This window comes from Camelus dromedarius, chromosome 13 (genome assembly GCF_036321535.1).
Source record: "Camelus dromedarius isolate mCamDro1 chromosome 13, mCamDro1.pat, whole genome shotgun sequence".
NCBI lineage: Eukaryota > Metazoa > Chordata > Mammalia > Artiodactyla > Camelidae > Camelus > Camelus dromedarius.
In genome coordinates this window covers 63623530-63644786 of record NC_087448.1, presented here as the reverse complement: position 1 = coordinate 63644786, position 21257 = coordinate 63623530, and the positions used below count along the sequence as shown (strand labels likewise).

Below are 21257 nucleotides of genomic sequence, written 5' to 3'. Positions count from 1 at the left end.
ACTTACCATCCCATCATCTTCAGTTAAAATGTTATGAAGTTAATGCGAGGACAGCTGAGCAGAAAATGGACAGAAGAAAAAGAAAATATGTACAGGAAGAAACTATGAAAGAAGGAAGAAAGAAACACGATTTCTAATACTATTAAGAAAGAAAACAAAAAAAAAGAATAAAGGAAGAGAATGAACTCACAATCCCTTCACAAATCAAATTTTCTTTCATTTTGATATCTTTAAAAAAAACTCTGAAGAGTCCAGAAGCACAAATGAAGAGACAGCAACAAACCTCTATGACTGTAATTACTAGTTGTAGAGTAAAACTTCAGTTTTATATGTCCTAAGAATTTAATTAAAACTGCAAAATAAAAAAATTATCCAAATAAAGTGTATTTTAATGGACTGTACTAAATTTGAACATAATTTTAACCATAAATGAACAAATTCTTCTTACTTTTTCCCTTAGTTACCAATAAAACTAAGAGGCAAAAAGTCCAACAGGCCATCTCAAAATCTCTCAATCATCCTATTAATTTACAAAAAGAAATTCAATTAAAAGAAACAACATGGAAATATTAACAACTAGACAATACTTCCCAATGGAGTCTTCAGTCATTCACTGAAGTAGGTACAATGAATGCTGCTAAAGTGATTGTGTCTAGTTCTAAGATCAGGGTTGAAAGTATGGCTGTCTCCCTGCTAGATTTAAAATAATCTACTTTACTCACATTTAAGTTTAATACAGTCTATTAAAGTTAATGGATTCTGTACTGGTAAGTGTATTATAAAATGTAGTAACTGCGATTTTCAAATCTGGAATGTGACAGGGTTATCATTAGGAGAACAAAATTTGTTAGGAGGCAAGGGAAGAAAGAGAGATTATTTCTAATCTAAATAACTAAAATAAACTTCTATTAAAGGTACCAGAAAGTCAAAACTCTCCTAAAGACACAGTCCTAGCTTCAAGGATAACAACTCTCTATTTACTCTTTTGAGGATCTCTTTTCAAAGAGTATTTCTGTGCTACTCTTTTCCCTTGTTTCTGTACATAATCTGACTGCAACAGTGTATTAAGAATTTCCATACGAGACATATTCAAAATTGAGCTTACACAGATGTATATTCTATTACAAAAATTACACCATTCAGTGCAGACTAAATAAAGATATTGATTATAAAGTATAACCATTCTATTACAAGTTTCGTGATTTTAGTTGCAAAAATCTTAATTTTAAAGTTTTCAAGGTTTACTCTGAAATTTACACAACATGCAAAAGTGAAATTTTTTTAGACTTAAAATCCAGGCAATTTGAATCAAATGAACTGAATTAATTTAAGTGCTGCTTAACAAAGTTTAAAAAAAAAAAAAAAGGAATAAAAGACACACAAGACAATCACTAATTACTCTTCTTTTCAGAATCTACTTCAACAAATTTACTACTACTTCTTGCCATCCAAAGGATATTTAAGGAGAAAATCTGGTACATACAGGGAGACCAATTGTTTCAACGGTACCTTAGTTTAAAAAATAAAATAAAAATTGCTATGCCAATCTTATTTAATTATAAAGAGAAAGAAAACCATCACTAAAGAGGATATCCACTAATCCCTTAATATCTCCTTTCATAAAAATTATGGCTAACAATTTTACCAAGAAAAAAATTTTATTTATAAATTACAATCTACAAAACCTAACTCTAAAAACCACTAAGTCAGTCTGCTGTTCTGCTGCCACCAAATGTTTATTCTCAATTTTCACTGTAACAAAACTAAGTAGTACTTTGTTATGATTCTAGACTAAGAAGCATTACTCTATTTATATGGGTTATAGATGTTAAAAACAAAACATACACACACAAACACTTCAGCCCTGATAACTGAAATCTCAGTTATTGTATTCATGTTATAATACTACATAAAACTTCAATAAAGGCTAGTAAACCTATCTGGTCAAGGCACTAATACATGAACAACCACATTTTTTCAACATTCCAAAGAGAACATCACCATTTTCTTTATATAAATATTTAGAAAACCAGGCTCAGAAAATCAGACATTTCTGCAGTAACAAAAACTTGACTTTGGTCAAAACAAATATTTTTATATCCTTTGAAATCATGATCTCTTTCAAAACTTACCTATAGATAAAACTGGAAAATTTCATAACCTACATTAATTAGGCAAGAGATAAGCCAACTTCAGATACTTAAATCCACCCTATCACACCAACAACAAAATACAACTCAATCTTTTGTAAACAATCTTACTTTAAAACACACATAAAATATTAAAAAATCAACATTTTCTTTCAGAAAGGTGAATACTGAAAATAAAGATTATCAATTTAAAAAGCTGTATCAAAAGGTCAACTTAATTACCACACAAGTATTTTTTACTACCAGGATGATGACATATAGAAAACTGTAATTCTGCTTATCAAAAAGGTGAAGTGATTTTTACACAAAGGCTATGAAAAAACAACTTAATCTTTCTGAACCAAACTAGAAGCTGTATTCTGTTTAACTAAAATGTTCACCTTAGTTAAATATGATGAGTAATGCCTAGTTTACTCTTTGTGATGGAGACCAACATCAGAATGGCAGGTAGCAGCTGGGGGACTATTCCGTTAAGAATATATCTAAATTTAAAAAAGAATGTATCTGAATAGAAGAAAAATATTTGATGAAAAAGCTTTACTTGGTAAATTTCATATTTTTATAGATTTCTAACATTAAGCAATAACCTACAATAGTGATTTTGATATCTTTTATTGCATAGTCATTCCTCCATTCTGTTGTTCAAAAAATAAAAATAATTTTAGCCAGAATGCTTGGTGGGACTATTAATTTAATTTTGCTTTAAAAAAAAAATGAAAGTCTTCCAGAATGTTAATTTCCCTGCCTCAACAAAGATTTATAACTTTTAAAATAATCAGGAGTGACTAATGATCTCTGCATGATTATTCAGTATTCAGAAGAAGTAGAAGATGAGATTGAATCTCAAATCAGTCTGGAAGTTTATTTTAGACTTACTAACATGAACATGTTTCCTCATAATCTGTATCTTCCAAAGGAAATTCTCTATGTCCTCAAAATAAATTTGGCTACTGTTCAAAAACTCTAGATTTATAGTAGTATTACTCCTAAATAAGTTTTATAAAGGGAAAGGGAAAGGGAAAGGGACACGCAGTATATATCTAACAGTTGTTTTCCTGTCCCAAAATTAAATCCTTCTGTACTATTTCAAAATGCCAATATATATAATAAAATGTTGGGAAACATAAGCCCAAATAACAAGAAGTATTACTCTGAAACAAAAGAATATACAAAAATAGTGGATAAAGGAAATGTGTGTATGTATAAATAAATATATATACATTTACACACAAAACATGAGTTAGCATATTACTACATCATATTTAGTTAGGATGAACAAATACATACAAACATACATATGTGCTAAACAAAATGAAGCGAGGTAGTACCCATTCAAAATGTAAACAGCAACTGAACAGTACAAATAAATAGAAATCATATTCTTTTCTCACTAAAGGAAAGGTAATAAAGACCTATGTTTAGTTTTGAGCCTTGCAACTTAATATTACTTAATAATTTAATATTAGTTAAAAAGAAATATAAAGATGCGGGAGACCATTTAATGTAAAATTGAAAAGAACAGCAAAAGGTTTTAAAACAACATTGGAAGAAAGGTTATGGGACTCAGGATGGGGTGGTTCAGGAGAAAGACTTACAGGCAATGAAAGACTATCATGTAAATATATCCTACAGGACAAATCTTACAATTAATGCTACGGATCTGTCTAAAATATCTTCTATACTAGAATTATACTGTGCTAGTTTAAATAAAGAAAAGTGATATATTATCAGAACAGCATGAAGAGCTTTCTCAAACTATCTACTGATGGCCCTATTTACGTATCCAGAATTGGAGAGTACGGGGAGATGCAAGTAGCTTAAGAAGGGTGATGAATATGTATATTACAGAGAAACGCCAGGTGACTGACACACCTACTGCATGGCATTAGATAGAGAATTTTGTTTTAACTACATGATATGCTAACTATAGCTTCTAAAAACTTTTTCACACAGGTGAATCTGCAGAAACATAATTTTACCTGTATAATGGATAGAGTCAACTAAGGTCCCTATAACAAGTCAGTATTTCTTATATATTTAAGGTAGCCAAGGAAAAATACTAAAGTTTTATGAAAAGTTAGATTTAGGTATGAACTATAAAACTGTTTGACATTATCTACAAAACAGATAAAATTAGTTTAAAATTCAATTATAGGAAAGCATTCTAGTTCCTACTCAGTCTACTTAGGTGTCTTCATAATAACCAAAGGTATTACAACAAAAGGTTATAAAAACATTTAAAATACAATTTTATATAATTTTTATTTACACTTTAGAATTTAAACAACTTGCTGGGAAAATTCTTTGTGAGGCAACACAGTATTTTTTTTTTTTTTTTGAAACTACTTAAACTTCAAGATGGGCTCACTAATTTTTTTCAAGGGCAAGCAACACATGTGTTAGCTGAAAATAGCCAACTTAATGATCACTTGTAACACAGACTTGATTATGTGAGCCTAGAGAGCCTCCCCACCTCTGTCTCCCCTGTGAAGGAGGAGGTCTTTGTGTACTTTTGTGTGGCGGTTCCACTGAATTCATTACAATAGAGATGGACATTTGATATTCATAACGATCTAACATCTGAGCAATCTTCTTTCGAGACACACCATGTTTATTCCTCCTGCCAAAAAAAGAAAAGGATTTTAATTTTTTTAAGAATGTACGGGCTTAGAGATTAAAATGTTTTAGAGTAATAGAGTACAGATTCTAAATTACATTTTGTAAATAAATACTAGAAGATACATCTCACTTATATTTTATACAAAATAAATATTGGCTCTCTCAAAGTTTTAAACAGTATCTTACAAAGGCTTAAAGATGCCATAAATCACAGCAAGATGTTAACTCATTACGCCTTCACACAGAACTACTGATTCACTAAACCACTGAGTTAATCGTCCCCCCTTAACAGTAAAATAAAAAATTATAATACTGTTTTGAGAATTACAGGAAAATTGAGTGGGTGGCTAGGACTTACAAAAAGCAATACAAAATATTTATCATTTTGAAAAGTTATTTTAGGACACTTAAACTAAAAAAATTTATTATCAATAACAATTATTAGAGATACAACAATTTGCACATATATCACAATGTTGAGTGAAATAAACTAGATACAATGAAAATACACTGAATAATTCTATTTATATGAAGTTTGAAAAAAATTTAAACTATAATGCTAAAGTAAAGGATACTAAAAAAAAAAAAAAAAAGAAAGAAAGAAAGAAAAAAAAGATGCTTTAAGAAAAAGAAAGGTAGTTATTACCAGGGAACTGCTACTGGGAAAAGGAGTTTAAAAAACTTGTGAAATGTTGGTAGTGCTCTCATGACATGAGTAATAGTTAAATGAGAATCTGCTTAATAAGAAATTTGTTAAGCTACATATTTACATTTTATGTACCTTTCTGTGAGTTTAGTTATGATTAACAGAAAGTGGTTTAAAAATTGTTCTTGACCTCAAAGAACTTTTTTACAAAGTATTCTACCCTTTTAGTTTTCTGTAACTTTACTTGGACATGGCAAAACAACAAGAACATATTTTACATTTAATGTTACAGTTCTAGATTTACTAATGTTAACTCATTTTTCCAGAAAAAGAACACAAAATAAATGTTTACTTTTCAGAACTATTGATGTTTAGGTTACAGATGAGAAGAGAAAGCAAGAGAAAGAAAAAGAGCAGACACCCTCTCTACACACACACACAAAGAGATCTGAGGTTGAGATTGAAATTGGCCAAAATATAACTAAATCCACGAGATGTCAAAATTAATGCTTCAATCAATTCTTTACCAAAAAATCTGTCAAACTATACTAGGTACCACTTCTACTTTTATTTTGTAAAGTTAATTTATATTAAGAATTTTAATAAATTTCAACAGACTCAAATGTAAATAAAACCTAATTATATAATAATTTCATTAATTATTTAGCATAGACCAAATATCGTAAGTTTTTAAACATCTCTCTCTTCTACCTGAGATGCAATAGACACAAAGAGGCAGGCAAACAATACCTAATGTTAATAATATCTATCAGTTTAACTATACATTAATCTAATTTGGCATACAAATCATAAAGGAAAAAAAGGTAAATAAAGGAATGAAAATTCAGAGGTACAAAAGCAAAGAAAGGCAAGGAGGAAAGAGTTAAATTAATTAAACACTGTACACAGAACAACAGCTTTAAGCTGGAAGAGGGCAAACAGGTAGGAGGAAAAAGCTGGTTTTCAAAAAGAAAGGTGATGGTTGCACAACTCTGAATATACTGAAAACCACTGAATTGTACACTTTTAACAGGTAAATTATAAGGCATGTGAATTGTATCTTAAAAGTTGTTTCCAAAGTGGGGAAGGAGGAGTGAAAAGAAAGAAAAAAGGAGCCATACTCAGGAACACCAGGAGAAACGGATGAAGGTAAACACAAATGGAAGAGCAAGGGTGAAAAGTAACACAAGCCCACAATCCCTCACCACAAATTCTGAAATCTAAAGTGCTCTGAATATTGAGTTTTCTGTTGACTCACAGAGCAGCAAAGTCTAACCAGGCTTGTACTCACTGCAGCACAATCTACTGAGAACTATCATTCGATTACGTAGAATCTTTCTTATCTACTTAGATTGACCATTCATGATCTGCTACAGAAATACTGATGTTTGATTACACCATGCTGACCCAAATTCTGCTAGAGGTGTTACAATTAGGTACACTCACTATATTACTTTTCTAAAATCCCCCCAAATATACCTGAAGTCCAAAACACATTGATTCCCAGGATCTTGGGTATAGGACAGGATCTGTAGTAGTAAAGATTGAAAAGGGCGAGAGAGAAAGCACCAGGTAAAAAGGTGATGGGATCTAAAATGGGAAGGAGATGAAGTTGGAAGGGCAAGGCAGAGAAGTGGGCTAGCTAAAAAACAGAGGGAAAAGTCCTAAGTTTTCTCTCAAAAGTTTTTTGGATCTCCACTAGCATTCAATAAACTGGAAACAATGTAGAAATTCGTATAAGAAAAAGTAACAAACACACTTAAGAAACATTTAATGAAATTTAACAGTGCAAAGGGCCTCTAATATTTCACACTGAAGTCAGTATTCCTCTTAACATAAAGTGAGAAACAGTAGCCCCTATTCACAAGCAGCAAAGACACAGTAAGTAAAAGCTAGTAAGGCAATTGACCACATAAAAAAGAAAAGAAACAAAAATAGATAAGGGATTAAAAAAATTTTGAGTGCCTTACTTTTCTAATTCTTCAGGATCAAATTTCCACCAAGTTTCAGGTTCATGAAACTCTACTCTGTATCCTTTTCCTATGGCCTACACAAAAGAAAGGAAGAAAACAAAAACCCAGAGAATACTTCTTAAACTAAAAAGATGGCAGACAGATATAAATTTCATTTAAACAGTATTTCTAAGTTTGTTCAACTGAGAAAAATTTTACTTTTAAAAAAAGTTTATAAAAATTTTAAGACTCCTTAATGGACAAATTCCAAAAACTATCCTCAAGTCTAGGAAAAACTAACAAGATGAGCATATTTCTTAATAAGCACCATTCCCAATTTTTTTTTAAACTAAGCAAATGAACACACCTCTTTAGAGAACAAGGACAAATGTTTTAATAATAAAAATCAAAGTAACCAAAATTTCAGAATATGAAAAAATTGACAAGATAAAATATATAAACTATCTCATATCTTATATTTACCATTTCCACATACGGTTTCATTTCCCAAGCTTGTGTATTAGTGTTGTCTATTATAACTGGAGATCTCCCCTGATTGATAGCTTGTTTTGCTGAAATAAAAAATTTAAAAAACGAAAACAAAACACAGAACTATTAGATAAAATATGCAAAATAAAACGTGTTATTAATCAATTTTCTACATTCCTGTACTGAAATCCAAAACTGTGCACTCTCTTGAGCCAGTGCAATGAAAATAAAAGGACTCTGCTAGATTAAAGGGAATTAAGAGATATAAACACATGCAATGTATTCTCCAGACCAATACTGGTTTTGACGAACTAGCGGAAAAGGACATTTTAAGGAAAACATTTTGTTGAATTTATAACTAATGAAGCCTTCAGCCCAGAGCTAACTTTCATTTACAGAAAATGTTACATTTGAATATGGTCTGAGTAACATTTACTGACATAGAAAGATGGAGGTGTTAACTGAAAATGGCAATTTACAAGATAATATTTAAGTATGATCTTATTATGGTCAAAATATAAAGATATAGGAAGAGTTACTAAGACACCAAAAATGGTCATATGTAGATGGTGGGAATATACGCATTTTGTGCTTTATCTTTATTTTCCAAAGTTCTACAATTACAAAAAATGCTTCTGAAATAAAGCAGACATGTTAAAAAAAAAGTGCTATGGATTTAGCAATATTTATATACCAACTAGCTAAACACTACAGTTCAACTGGATTTGTGGATATTTCTAAGGACTATGATTCTTAAACCGGGAGCTGAGATAGAATGGAACTTTTCTCAATTATATTTTCCCTATCTCTGCTGCATCTATTCTCCCATAGGATGAGAATTACTGCCACACTGAGGCACTGTTAATGACAGTAGTGTGTGTATCCCTTAAGTGTAAACAGGCAAGATTAAGAACCTATGATAAAATTTAAAAGGCTGAGCCAAATGCAATGATACAGAAGTCTGGCTGGGATTTAGAGTTCAAACCATGAAGTTCTACATAATGAAAACATTTATATAGATTTCTAAGGGCAGAATTCTAAAGGTTAGTTTAGTAATGACTATGGTGGAATACGTATTGGGAAGATGTCTCTAAATACTGAAAGAAATTTAGAATTTGGGTCATAAATAGGATACCAAGATGCTATCATCTTCCACTGCTCCATCTGCAAATAGTGATCAAAACTTTCATTTAAAAAAAGGAGTATTAAAGTAATTCTCCAAATGTCTGATAGTGAAGCTTTCACCTTCAAGAAGTTATGATCTAGAAGAGGAGCTTATTAACCAAATAAATCTCTGATTTGCAGGAATGGGGATATTATTCTCTTTCCATGAATAATCAGCATCCAATACCATATTCCAGTACACTCCAGGAGAATAAAGCTCCTGAGTAAACAATGTTTGAATACTCAAAGAGAGTTTGTTTTCTTAAACAAATTAACAGTCATAGTCTAAGAAAGAGAATAATGATACCTTGGAGATATTTTTAATTTATAGGCAGTTGAAGATGAATTTAGATTCTTCTAATAATAAACATGAGGTATATAGATAATCCCAGAATAATGCCTAGCATTTAAAAGTATTCAGAAAATGTTTGTTGGAAAGGGAAATTTTGCCCTAAATTGTTATGTTCATAATTTTTAAAATGTCTAATGATTGCTAGTTATCATTACTTTGAAAAGGGTAATAATTACCTTGAAAAAGCCCATATTTATTATACTAAGAAAACCAGTGGTTTATCTAGACACCAATATGTTCAGCAAGTATAATTCACATGCCATGAACATTTTAATGAAATATTCTAGACTGGTATTACAAAAAGAAAAAATGTTCCGAACAAACTTCCCAGTCCACCAAAGGTGTATCGGCTTATTCCACTTAACCACCTACTCCTATTCCCCTTAACTTTAGGTCAGTAACTCCAAACATTTTTGGATTTGGGCAGTAACTTTCTGTGGCATGATAAAAAAAACAAAAAGAATATTTTAAAAATATTTTATGTTAACATATCTCTAATATATCCAGAGAAATCCTAGAACCCAAACTAGAAAACAGCCTTTCAATCAAACTTACCTGGCACAAACTTTTTACTCAAAAATATCCTCACTGAAATTCCTCACTCTGAAAACTGACAACTAAAAAGAAAAGCATTTATCCTGTTTTTCTTGTACATATTGTACCTTAGGGTAACCCTAGTTGCTAGTTCTAGGTTAGAGGAAGTTCTTCCGTACAGAAGAATTCTAGCTGCTAAACACAGAAGGAATGATAAACCTAGAAAATCATCATTCTGTAACCCTTAATGAAATAACTGATTCAGGAAACAATTCATCTTTGAATAAAACAGGAAGTAGGCCGTCCCTCTGAAGCTAATCAATCTGAACATCACTAAAATTGGACAACCAAACATTTATTTACACACACACACACACAAAATGGTTGAACCTAATAAATCCTCCAGTCTACAGGTTAAAATGGTTACCACAAGGAAGCAAATAGACCACTACAGCATATGAGACACGATAGAATAACCTACCAAGCTTCTGCAACAAGCTAAAGGTATGGGGGCAAAAATAGAAAAAATAACTGTAGATTAACTTAATTAAAAGAATCATAAAGCAAAACGTGAAATGTACTGCAAGGACCTTGTCTGACCCTGATTCAAACAAAACAATTGTAAAGAAATACTTAAGACAATAGGGGAAATTTGATTACAGACTATATTACATGATGTCAAGGAACTGGGATTTTGTTTTCCTTTTTTTTTTGGTATGATGATGGCACTGCAATTAAATAAAGTGTAATTAAGTAAGGAGGTTAATTTGAAATGCATAAAGCAATGTCTAGAATTTGCTTTAAAAAATACTTCAAAAAAAAAACTTCAGCAAATTAAAAAAGGAGGCAAAGAAGAGAAAGCAAAAGGGATAAAGCCAATATAACAATATCTTAGTAAGTGATAATAATTCTGATTGATGGGTGTGTGGGATTCATTGTAATCTCTCTACTCTAGGTTTAAGTAATTTGTCTCATCATCAACACATTCGTAATCTGTTTAAAAAGAAATGAGGTTATAGTATAAGCATTTACTTACATAGTTCTAGGTCAACAGTTTTCAATACTGACTGTAACATTAGAATATCTGGATAACTTAAAAAAACAAAACAAAACAAAAAAAACAATATTTTGATCCACTCCAGACCAACTAAACCAGAATCTCTAAGGCTGACTCAGGCCTAAGTTTTTTTTAAAAGGTCCCTAAGTGATTCAAATATGCAGCCAAGGTTAAGAACTACTATTTCAAAATGAAAAAAAGTTGACCCACGTTCCTTTAAAAAAATGTATTAAGTAGTTTTTTTTGTAAAGTAATATCAATGAAAATACTTTTAGTATTCCTGGGCATTACATTAAGCCTTAGAAAACATTAACATTACTCTTAGGGAAATAACTTTTGGGAATACATAACATTATCAGAGTTCTCTGAATTTGTTCAAGAGGTATAAAATAACAAACTATAAAATAACTATCAAAACACCCTACATCTCTATTGTACAAGCTTATATATGCCACTTATTTACAAAATATTCTACCTTCATTCTCTGATTTTTCACAACAACCTCAATCAAGTTGGGCAGTATAATTTTCATCATTTCTAATAGATGAAAAATTGGGTCTCAAAGCTGTTTCAATGGCTTGTCAAAGCAATCCAGCTGGTAAAAGTCAAGTCGAGAATAAAATTCAGCTCTTCTGACTCTTAGCCAAATATTCTATTCCAGAAGACTTGGCCCAAAACAAACCTCTGTTCTGGTTCCAGTCATGGGCATCACCAAGTTGATTAACATTATACCTGTACCCATCTTGATGGTGAAAATAGTCATCAGTGCTGAACACAATGCCATCACGACTCTGACCAAGTAGAATTCTGTTAATAAAAGAAATCATAAAGGTACCATTTATAAAATCTATAATAGAAATAAGCCACACAGGAAAGGTTATTATATGAATTTCTGGTACATACCTATAAGTGTATTACAGATAGAACAGCATAGGAGCTGAACCTTAAAAAGCTTTCAGATTGCAAGTATCACTTCACACTTAAATCTACATAAATAATAGCCAGTAACAGAAACTCTTTAAAGCAGCTTTTGTATTGCAACTTTTAAAAACACTCGTTAATCTCAAAGTTATGTTAACTATTATTCACGTTTCAACTTTAGTGAATTTGTATTTGGTGTCTAAAATCGCCTAAATATAGTGCAACAGGTAACCTAACAGACAAGTAAGCCTAAGCAAGCAATTCACCTGGGGAAAACTTTATTAGACTCAAGATAGGGTTAATAAACTCGTTTCTGTGAAGCCCAAACATGTATGATCTGAAAACAGGAGTCAGAAATAGCCTGAGGCTTAAGATTGCGAAACAAGCTGTAATCCTCCAGAGTATAATCAAATTTAAAATTTTTAAGGCATTAAATTACTAAATGAAATTAATTATTAAACACTAAATAAAGAACACAATCTCAAAACAAGTCAGTGGTAATCAAGCTTTGTTCTCACAAGATGATACCACCTTCAATCTCTAAGCAGAGAGAGACTGACAAGTGTTCAGTGTCAGAGAAGTTCCACAACCACTGTCTCATAAAAGGTGTGGTGTGCTGAGAAAAGGGAAAAGATAGTAAAAATAATTTGGATCCAACAATAACAAAAATATTTTTTGTCCCCTCTCAACAATTAGGCAACTGGATTTCATTCTATAATTTCTTTTTGAGAGAGGGAAGGAAGTGGAAAGTGGTAGAAGGAATGATATTGTCCAGCAATAATTCAAGAATACTTCCTAATAAAAAGTATTAGTAAGTCAGGGAGGGTATAGCTCAGTGGTAGTGTGCGTGCTGAGCGTGCAGGAGATCCTGGTTCAATCCCCAATATCTCCATTAAAAATAAAGTAAAAAGCAAATAAATCTAATCCCCTCCTCCAAAAAAAAGGAATAGGAAGGATTACAACTATTAAGATAATAAACATCTCTCTCCTTTTTCATCAGCTTACAATAAAATTGTATATACCTTAGAATAAAAATAAAATCTCATGGGTAAAAATTAAATATTTTTAATATACATTTCCACTTACAGAATTATAGTTCAAATTACTTCAAACAAATCAAATTAAAGTAAATGGTTTACATTATTCATATGCTTGTTTGGGAGGCTACAGTTGGACTTTTTATGCAGCCATAATCTTGCCAAAATATACCACCTAACACATTTGGCATCTTATTTCCTTATACAGATTACCTAGAATATAAAAGTGCCACAATATTAGCATTCCACCAAAGCTCAATTACCTAAAAAGATTATCATCATCAACTGTATGATATCTAGTCATAATCAACAGTATCAGAAAACTGGTACCATCTCTCCTAGATACTACATATGTTTCATTTGTTTCCTGTTCTATTACTTTATCAGCAAGTGATATTTTAGATGTTAATAACACCATACTACAAGAGTACAGTAGTGTTTGTATCCAAGAAATGCTTATCTTCTCCCAAATAAAAAAAAGTGTGGGGGGAGTACATCAATTTATAACATTAAATAAACTAAGTCAACATCAAACATGAGTACACTTCAATAAAGAACATCTTAAATATAAATCATAGTTAACAGTAAATAATTCTAGCTTGGAGAGGATTTTTCCTCCCAGACTGCTCATGCAACTTTTCAAAATTCCCTGAATTATCTTAAACTATGAAGCTTTATTTTGGTGACTTGTATTTTTAAAAACCTGTATCAATCTAGATATATCTGATGTCATACCAACCACTTGAACCAAAAATAAATTATTTAAGAATATCAGTATTTTCAAAATTCTTAGTCAGATTCTATCAGAATTTTCACAAGTCAGATACTAAAATGAATTCTCAGGATGACAAAATTCAGAGCTCTGAAAAATCAAGAATCTAATAAAAAAAATTCAGATGTAGTCCCACTGGCCACTTGATTTGTATTTCTTCAAAATAGCTACCTTTTTGAGAATCTCCTATGTGCCAAGTATTTTATTTATATATATGTGTGTATATATATATATATACACATAAAAATATATCTATGATAGCATTTAATTCTCACAACCTTACCAATGTTGCATCAGACAAATCCAGAAAAGAAAATAATTTCAGAAATCAAGCCACCAGCTACAGAAATAGTAGTGGCTTAAAACAGTTTACAGTGATCTCTGCCTCCTGGTATTCACTCTTGTATAATCCCCTCTCCTTGAATGTGGATTAGAGTCAATGACTAGCTTCTAATAGACTATGGAATGCCATTTCCAAGATTAGATTCTAGGGGGGAAAAGTGACTTGCTTTCTCTCATCACATTGTGAATGGAAAGAGACCCAAGTAGCAAAGAACCGAGGGAGGTCTCCAAGCCCACAGAGAGGAACTGAGGCCCACAATCCAACAGCTCACAAAGAATTGAGTCTTGTCCACAACCCCGTGAGACACATTCCAAGCAGATCCTTCCCAAGACAAGCCTTCAGACCAGAACACAGCCCTAAGGAAAATCCTGCTCATAGCACCATTAGAGACCTTGAACCAGAGGTACCCATATTCCTGCCCTTCAAAACTATGAAACAATAAATGTCTGTTCCTTAAACAACTCAGCTTTAGGGTAATAGGGTAATAGAGCCACAGATAATTCATGCACTGTGTGCTTAAAATCTTTCACTTAAGTAAGGAACAAGTGAACTGTGTTCCTTAAACCTCATTTTGAGAAACCTATTCCCCAAAATGGCCTATTATGAGTTAGTTTTCATGGTTTATTTTTAAAATTTCTACAAGCCATACAATTTCTTTAATACATCCACATGCATTTATAAACAGAAGTGATTTGCTCAAAAAATACTGAGTTAAACTGACACTTCACAAACCTTTTACCTCCTATGTACTGAGTGGCCCTGTATACTCCTAGCCCAAGTCCACTTTACTGGGACAGTTCACTCTCCAAACACTCCCTGAATCAAGAATAAAGCTGTACATAAGAAAAGGTCAATCTTTCTGCTGAAGTTTAAACTGAGAGCTGTTCCAAAAGCAGGGAGGGAAAAAAAAGTCTCCTCCCATCTCTCTTTAAACTGTAGCTTTCTATGGCTGTTGTAACAAATTTCATAAATTTGGTGGCTTAAAGCAAACCAAATTTATTATCTTCCAGTTCTGAAGGTCAGAGGTCTGAAGTCAGTTTCACTGGGTTAAAATCAGGTGGTGGGCAGGTTGGCATTTCTTCTGGAGGCTCTGAAGGAGAATCTATTTCCTTGCCTTGTCCAGCTTCTAAAGGCCATCTACGTATCTTGGTTTATGGTTCCTTCCTCAATCTTCAAAGCCAGCAGTGTAGTATTTCTTTGACAAGTGTTTCAACTATCTTTTACCCTGATCAACTCCAGACATTTTGCTAATATAATGAAATTAGTGGCTTGTTTCTGAAAATACAATCTCTCACTGGTGAAATCAATAGCATATAAGAAATGTGAATTAGCTAAAATATTTTAGATTCACCCCTCCTCCTGCAAGAGGGTATAAGAATTTAGCAAAATCTATATAGCCCACACCCCTAGGAATGACACCCACACCCCTAGGAATAACACCCAAGACTTGACCCCTAGTGTCCAACCTGAGTCAGAGGATTCTGTTTGGCTAAGTGCCAACTACAATGGTAACAAAATTCTACCTCTAGAATATCGTTGGATTCTGCCTCGAATGGACCTTCCATCAAGTGCCATCAGTTTGCCAAGAGGACAAAGAGCTGGTACTTTATCACACCTACAAAGATTGTATGAACTGTTTTACACTAGGTTACTCATAAATATTTAAAGTCTGTACTTGTGTTAGAATTTAATCTAAGACTGATTTCATTAAAACCTGTTAGTGAAGTTGTGGGTAAACAACTGAGCCTCACCCACTCAAAACCAAACTGGCTTAGGTCAGTTATCAATAAATAAAAAGATAATGCTGTCTTGTGTAGCTTACGCTACACGAAGAGAGTGGTAAAGGCAAATACTACATGAGTTCAAAATGAGAATTACTGAGGGCTGAGATGAGAAACTCAAACCTCAAAAGTAGAGGCATTTAAGAGTACCTCTGAATAAAGAGAATCCTGAGAACAATGAACCAACAAGTAGTATGTCTCCTGCAGTAAAGGGTAGATACTAGTGTGGAAGGATAAAATAGTGAGGTAAGTAAGGACTAAATTAAGGAAGAAGGGGACCTGAATACTATCCCAAAGGAATTTGAAATTTATCTAACCCCCTATAAACCATCACTACCTATCAATAGTAAATAATGCTATCTTTTAATTTAGTGCCCCAAATCAGCTCAACTCTGATCCTCCAAATCTTTATTCCTTTCTTCAAAGCTCATTTTGAAAGCTAAATCCTATATGAAGTCATTCCTCACTTGAGTATATGTGGCTTTATATCCAATCCCAAACAATCATTCCTACTTCATTCAAAGAAGTGTTGAGCTAACGAGATACTCCTGCTTCTTTAACAAAGCTTCTCAAAGTCAGGAGTCAGGTATAGGGCTACACATGTGACAGATACTAAAGCGAAGGATTAGGTAAGGAACACGTTATTATTTCTAACCCTAGTTTGATCTCTTACCAGTTTTTGTAACTTCTCTCAAGTCCTTTAACATTTTTATTAGCCTCTGCTCCTTCTAAAGAATGAAAAGACTAACTCATCTCACAAGATTATTACATAATAAAGTACTCTACAAATTGTAAATCATAACACAAATGGTAGTTGCAACTATAACTTCCATTCTATTAGACCTAATTCTTCGAATTAAAAAAGTACATGTATGTAATTACTCTGTCATCTCCCACTACAATTATGTCTTCTCAAAATTCTACTGAATTACCATTTAATTTATTCACTTTCAGTTTCAAACATATTCCAATATGTTGTTCTAAACCTAACTTATCTTACCTTTTTTCTATACCTGCTCTCAGTCAAGAGGCCTTAGCTAGGAGATTCCCTTCAACCAATTTCCAAATTTCAACTATTTTTCTCTCTGATATTATATTCTAAACCTAGAAGAATGCCCATGTTTGTAAGACAACTTCATTTTTAATTTCTATATATTCTAAAGAGTTGAAATTTCATCTTCTCTACAAAAATTTTTCACTAAAAGGGAACCAAAATGCATAGACCTAAATTTAAATTCATTTACAAAGATCTAGCTTGAAATGTCTTCATCATAATTTAATCTTTCTCTAATTTCTTGCTTCTGAAGAAATTTTGATTAGGTTGTTTAGGTTGTTTGATTTCTTGCTTCTGAAGAAATTTTGATTAGGTTGTACAAGTAAAAACATGTACAAAATGGTTCCTTGGACTTTTTTATCCTCACCCAAAGACATCAAACAAGTTTTCTTTTTTCCTTATCTAGCCTAAATCTTGAATATCCTACATAAACTACAAAAAATTTGTATTATTTTTCTTTGTATGACTTTTCAAAACTGCACTAATGTATTTAAGTGCATCAGTATTTTTTTCAAATGTAGACAAAAAGAGTAATTTGAAACATTTCACCACATGATAAAACATCACCAGTTCTAACTCTATTAATTCAGATACTGCTCACTTCAAACTCCTTATAAAGAAACCAAAAAAAAAAAAAAGATTTCTCCTGCCAATCAACAGCATGAACATGGCACAGGTCTAAAAACACGCTCAAAATTCCTCTCCTTCAGTTATCTCATTTGCTTCTTACAGTAATTTCAGAGAAGTATTACTCATTTTATTAACACAGAGCAAAACTTGTCCAATATCACAGTGAAATAATCTGCGTCAAAGCCCAAGTCTCCTACTCCTGAATCCAACTCTTGATTAACTGAGTTAAAAGGGAAGGCCAGCACAGTTCTCAAATAGCATTGGCTTTTCTCACTGTCATAATTACACATGGTGAATCTATTTTTAAAGTCCTTAGCAGAATCTTAACATAAATATGTATATGCCAATTCTCCTTTCCTCTATGGGAAAATATCTTTTTAAATATTTACTGTCAGATGCCACTCTCAAGTATAACAAATTAAAGATTTTCCACTAGAAACATAAAAGTATTTGCCATTGATTACAACTATCATTTACGACTAAGTTATGAATTACCAAGTATTTACTTAATATCCTTTACTTACCGAGACAATGTTGTTTTCCCAGAACCAGGTAAGCCTCTTAAGAGAATAAGTAACTTCTGCAATTTATTTAACTTTTCCTCTTGAAACTGCGGATTCATAAACTTGTCTGTTCCATTATACTTGTCCATAGAAGGATCTTTCCAGCATCCTTCACTGGTTTCACAGAAACCATTACTCGCATATCCACCTTGCACACTGTAGCCATTTCTAGAAGGATGATCACTACTGGTAATGTCACTACAGTCAGTATATTCATTGTTCTGATCAAAAGTCAAACAATTCCAGTTAACATGACAACTATTTACATAATATCCATTTTGTAGCTGAAAACCATCTTGGGCATGGAAAATATTTGATGGTGGATTTGGCGGAACACTGAATCTTTGAATATTAAAACTAGGAACAAGAGGGTCTTGGGGTACTATAAAAGAATGCGCTGATTGCCATTCAGGCCTGAAGGAAGTAAACGAATTGTCACAAAATGTAGATATTACTTGTCCATCACAAGGATATTCGTCTGGTTCATTCCCCAGGTACTGTTGACAACCACAATGTGACTGAAGGACATTACTAAACTCTTTTTCCTTTTCTTCTTCAGATTTTAACACATCATTATTACGGCTCTGATAATATGAAATAAGCTGTCCCTCAGAGGGTTCAGGTTCCTTACCACTGACTTCTGAATCATCTTTTTTATTTTCAAGCTCTTCAATTTCTTTGTAAAACTGGAACAATTCACTGTCAATTTCTGATCTTTTCTGTTTCTTTTCTTGTCCTCCTTTGCCATCTATACCATTGATAGTGTCTGCTTGTGTCCTCCTTGCGTTGTATTTTTTTTTCTCAGGGGGTTTGTAAATGGGTCCTATAAATGCTTTACTTGTGCTATATATCTCATTATCTGTGGATACCAATGGAGGATGTCTGGCCTGTAAAACTTGTGAATCAACAGAATCAATAACATCCAGAACATCCGGTCTATTACCAGGCATCTCATCATGCACAGGTTTCAGCAAATCTGTAGTTTTGGTTTTGTCTTCCTGAGAATAACTATGTCCTCTGACATCAATGATGGTCACAGGCACCCAATCATTTCCAGTTTTTTCCCGGATTCTGTGAAAATTAGCACTACCATGATGGGGGAGAACATGTGCCTCTTCAGCAGACTTCAGTTTCTTACAGCATGGTTCACTTGTTAGTTCTTCCCCATGTCCCATGGATTTAGCTTCAATTTCACTATGAGGCATCTAAGGAGCAAATTCATAAAATAAATAGCTAATATTTTAAAAATCTAAACAAAAGTTTCTTTAGAAACAACAGGAAAATATTTGTTATATAAGCATTTCATAACATTTTCCCCAAATACAAAAATTATAAAATTGTAACTTTGTAACTACCATTCAAGTATTGTTAAGACATGACCTACGGGAGGGGTTGCACCGAGATAAACAAACATCCTTTTTTGAAAAAAAAAAGTTACATCTCACATTTAATCTAAGTGATGCATTTCTGAATTCAGAAAACTTAAACAAGAATTTAAGCAAGCTTGGAAAGCTGAATCAATAATATATATTTTGATAATACAGACATACAATGGTGTACTAAAAAGGAGAGTAAATGTGCCAACCAAAGTGACACATACCCAAACTGGTTGTGATAAACTGCACCATAAACGTCTTCCTGTTTAAAACCATTAAGTCCTTAGGAGTAAACAGATCCAGCTGCCAAACCTCGAACAACCTTATCTCCTTAGCAATCAAACGTCAGACTAAAATGTCAGTCTTTATGGGCCCTGTTCCTATGAGCAGGGTAAAAGGGGTTTTCAAATAGGTGTACTGCCTTAATTTTAAAGAAAAAGATGTAATAACTTAAGTTGTACTGAGAATGACGCAAATACGTCATGTTTAGGAAAAAAACCTGGCAACTCCCAAAATCAAAGCCCTCATCTTTCTCAAATGGTTGGTCTTTCGAGAAGATAAATTCTACTTCCCTTGAATTTTCTTGGGGACCCTCCAGAGTACAATTAAAAATCCAAATATTGTTTTATTCAATACTTCTTCATTCCGCCCGCTCTCTGGTCTTCCTCTCTCTAACACAAGAGAAAAGAGAAAGGGCAAAGAGACGGACTAGAATGATACAGGTAGGCCCTAGACAGACTGGAACAAGATACACCTGTAAAAAACGCCGTCATCCAGGACGCAGCCCCCCTCCCAGGCCGCCTCTCAGCTTCTCATTTCCTCATTAGAAAGAGCAGAAAAGTCCCAAGGAAGAACAAGAAAGTTGCGTTAATAGAGAGAGGCCTATACATAACCCAAACCCTAAGGCCGCCTGACCTCCAAAGAGGGCAGCCCGGCCAAAAGTGCGTCACCCAGTTTCTTCGTCCCAACGAGGACATGTTTAAGTTCTGTCTAGGAATTTAAGTGAGTTCCGAGGCTGAAAGGTTCACTCCCGGCTTCTACATGTACCACTAACCTAAAGAGTTCAGCCAAGCGCCAGCGAGAACCCAAGTCGCTAATGGAAGGAGGAAACCGAAAAACGTCACCACAACCCCACCTCACTTAAAATGTCGTGTTTACTCACCTTACACCACAGTTCCGCATTGACTTTTACCTCCCAATAGAACCTTCTTCTAGAAAGACACGAACATCTGAGAAGGTGAAAGAAGCGCGGAGACACGAGCGAAAGCAGACACGCGGGAGAGACTCAAAGCCCAGCCCTCGGAATCTGAGCAACAAGCCGCACCTCCGTACGCAAGATGGCGGCCACCTCGCAGTTACCCCGGCAGAAATTACGGGTTCGCGCCAGGCATTGTGGGAATTGCAGTCCGGCGTTCACACCAGGCCTAGAAACCCCAGCGCCTCCCAGAATCCACTGCTTGACAAACGGGTTAACGGCAACAAACGAAGACCGGAAATAGTTTTTAGTTCGAACCGGAACTAGTTCTTAGTTCTGAAGTAGTTTGGACATAGAAACTTCGGCTGAAAAAGGTGGTGACGTAGCCCGAGTTTCGCCCCCAAAGGAAAAAAAGACTGTGAGTGCCTGGCACCTCAAACAGAGACATAAGTTGCTCTCGGTGCATGCTTTAAAGTCTTTTTAGGAGACAAAGGTTTTTCAAAGGGGGCTTAACGTTTGGTCTCGGCTTTTCAACGAAAAACGAATAATTGTAGCCTCATTTTTCTATCGAAGAAGAGTAACTGCAGGAGAGCCTTGATAACAGATAAAAGTACTTATGAGA

General features: G+C 33.4%; 1 protein-coding gene across 7 annotated transcripts in view; it reads right to left on the bottom strand.

The window, feature by feature from the left end:
• The window catches only part of N4BP2L2 (NEDD4 binding protein 2 like 2), a 67594-nt gene extending 46808 nt beyond the window's left edge, over window positions 1-20786 (bottom strand). For 3 of the 7 annotated variants that reach the window (XM_031465852.2, XM_010994080.3, XM_064493217.1), the window contains exons 1-6: window positions 20603-20786; window positions 18026-19269; window positions 11646-11770; window positions 7851-7939; window positions 7386-7462; window positions 4624-4770 (exon numbers count right to left, since the gene is read on the bottom strand). In XM_031465852.2, the coding sequence (XP_031321712.2) occupies window positions 4624-4770; window positions 7386-7462; window positions 7851-7939; window positions 11646-11770; window positions 18026-19269 (1682 nt within the window). In that variant the 5' untranslated portion in view covers window positions 20603-20786. The other 4 variants (XR_010383653.1, XM_064493219.1, XM_031465853.2 and 1 more) reach the window with 4 other exon arrangements.
• Between the last annotated feature and the right edge of the window lie 471 nt (window positions 20787-21257).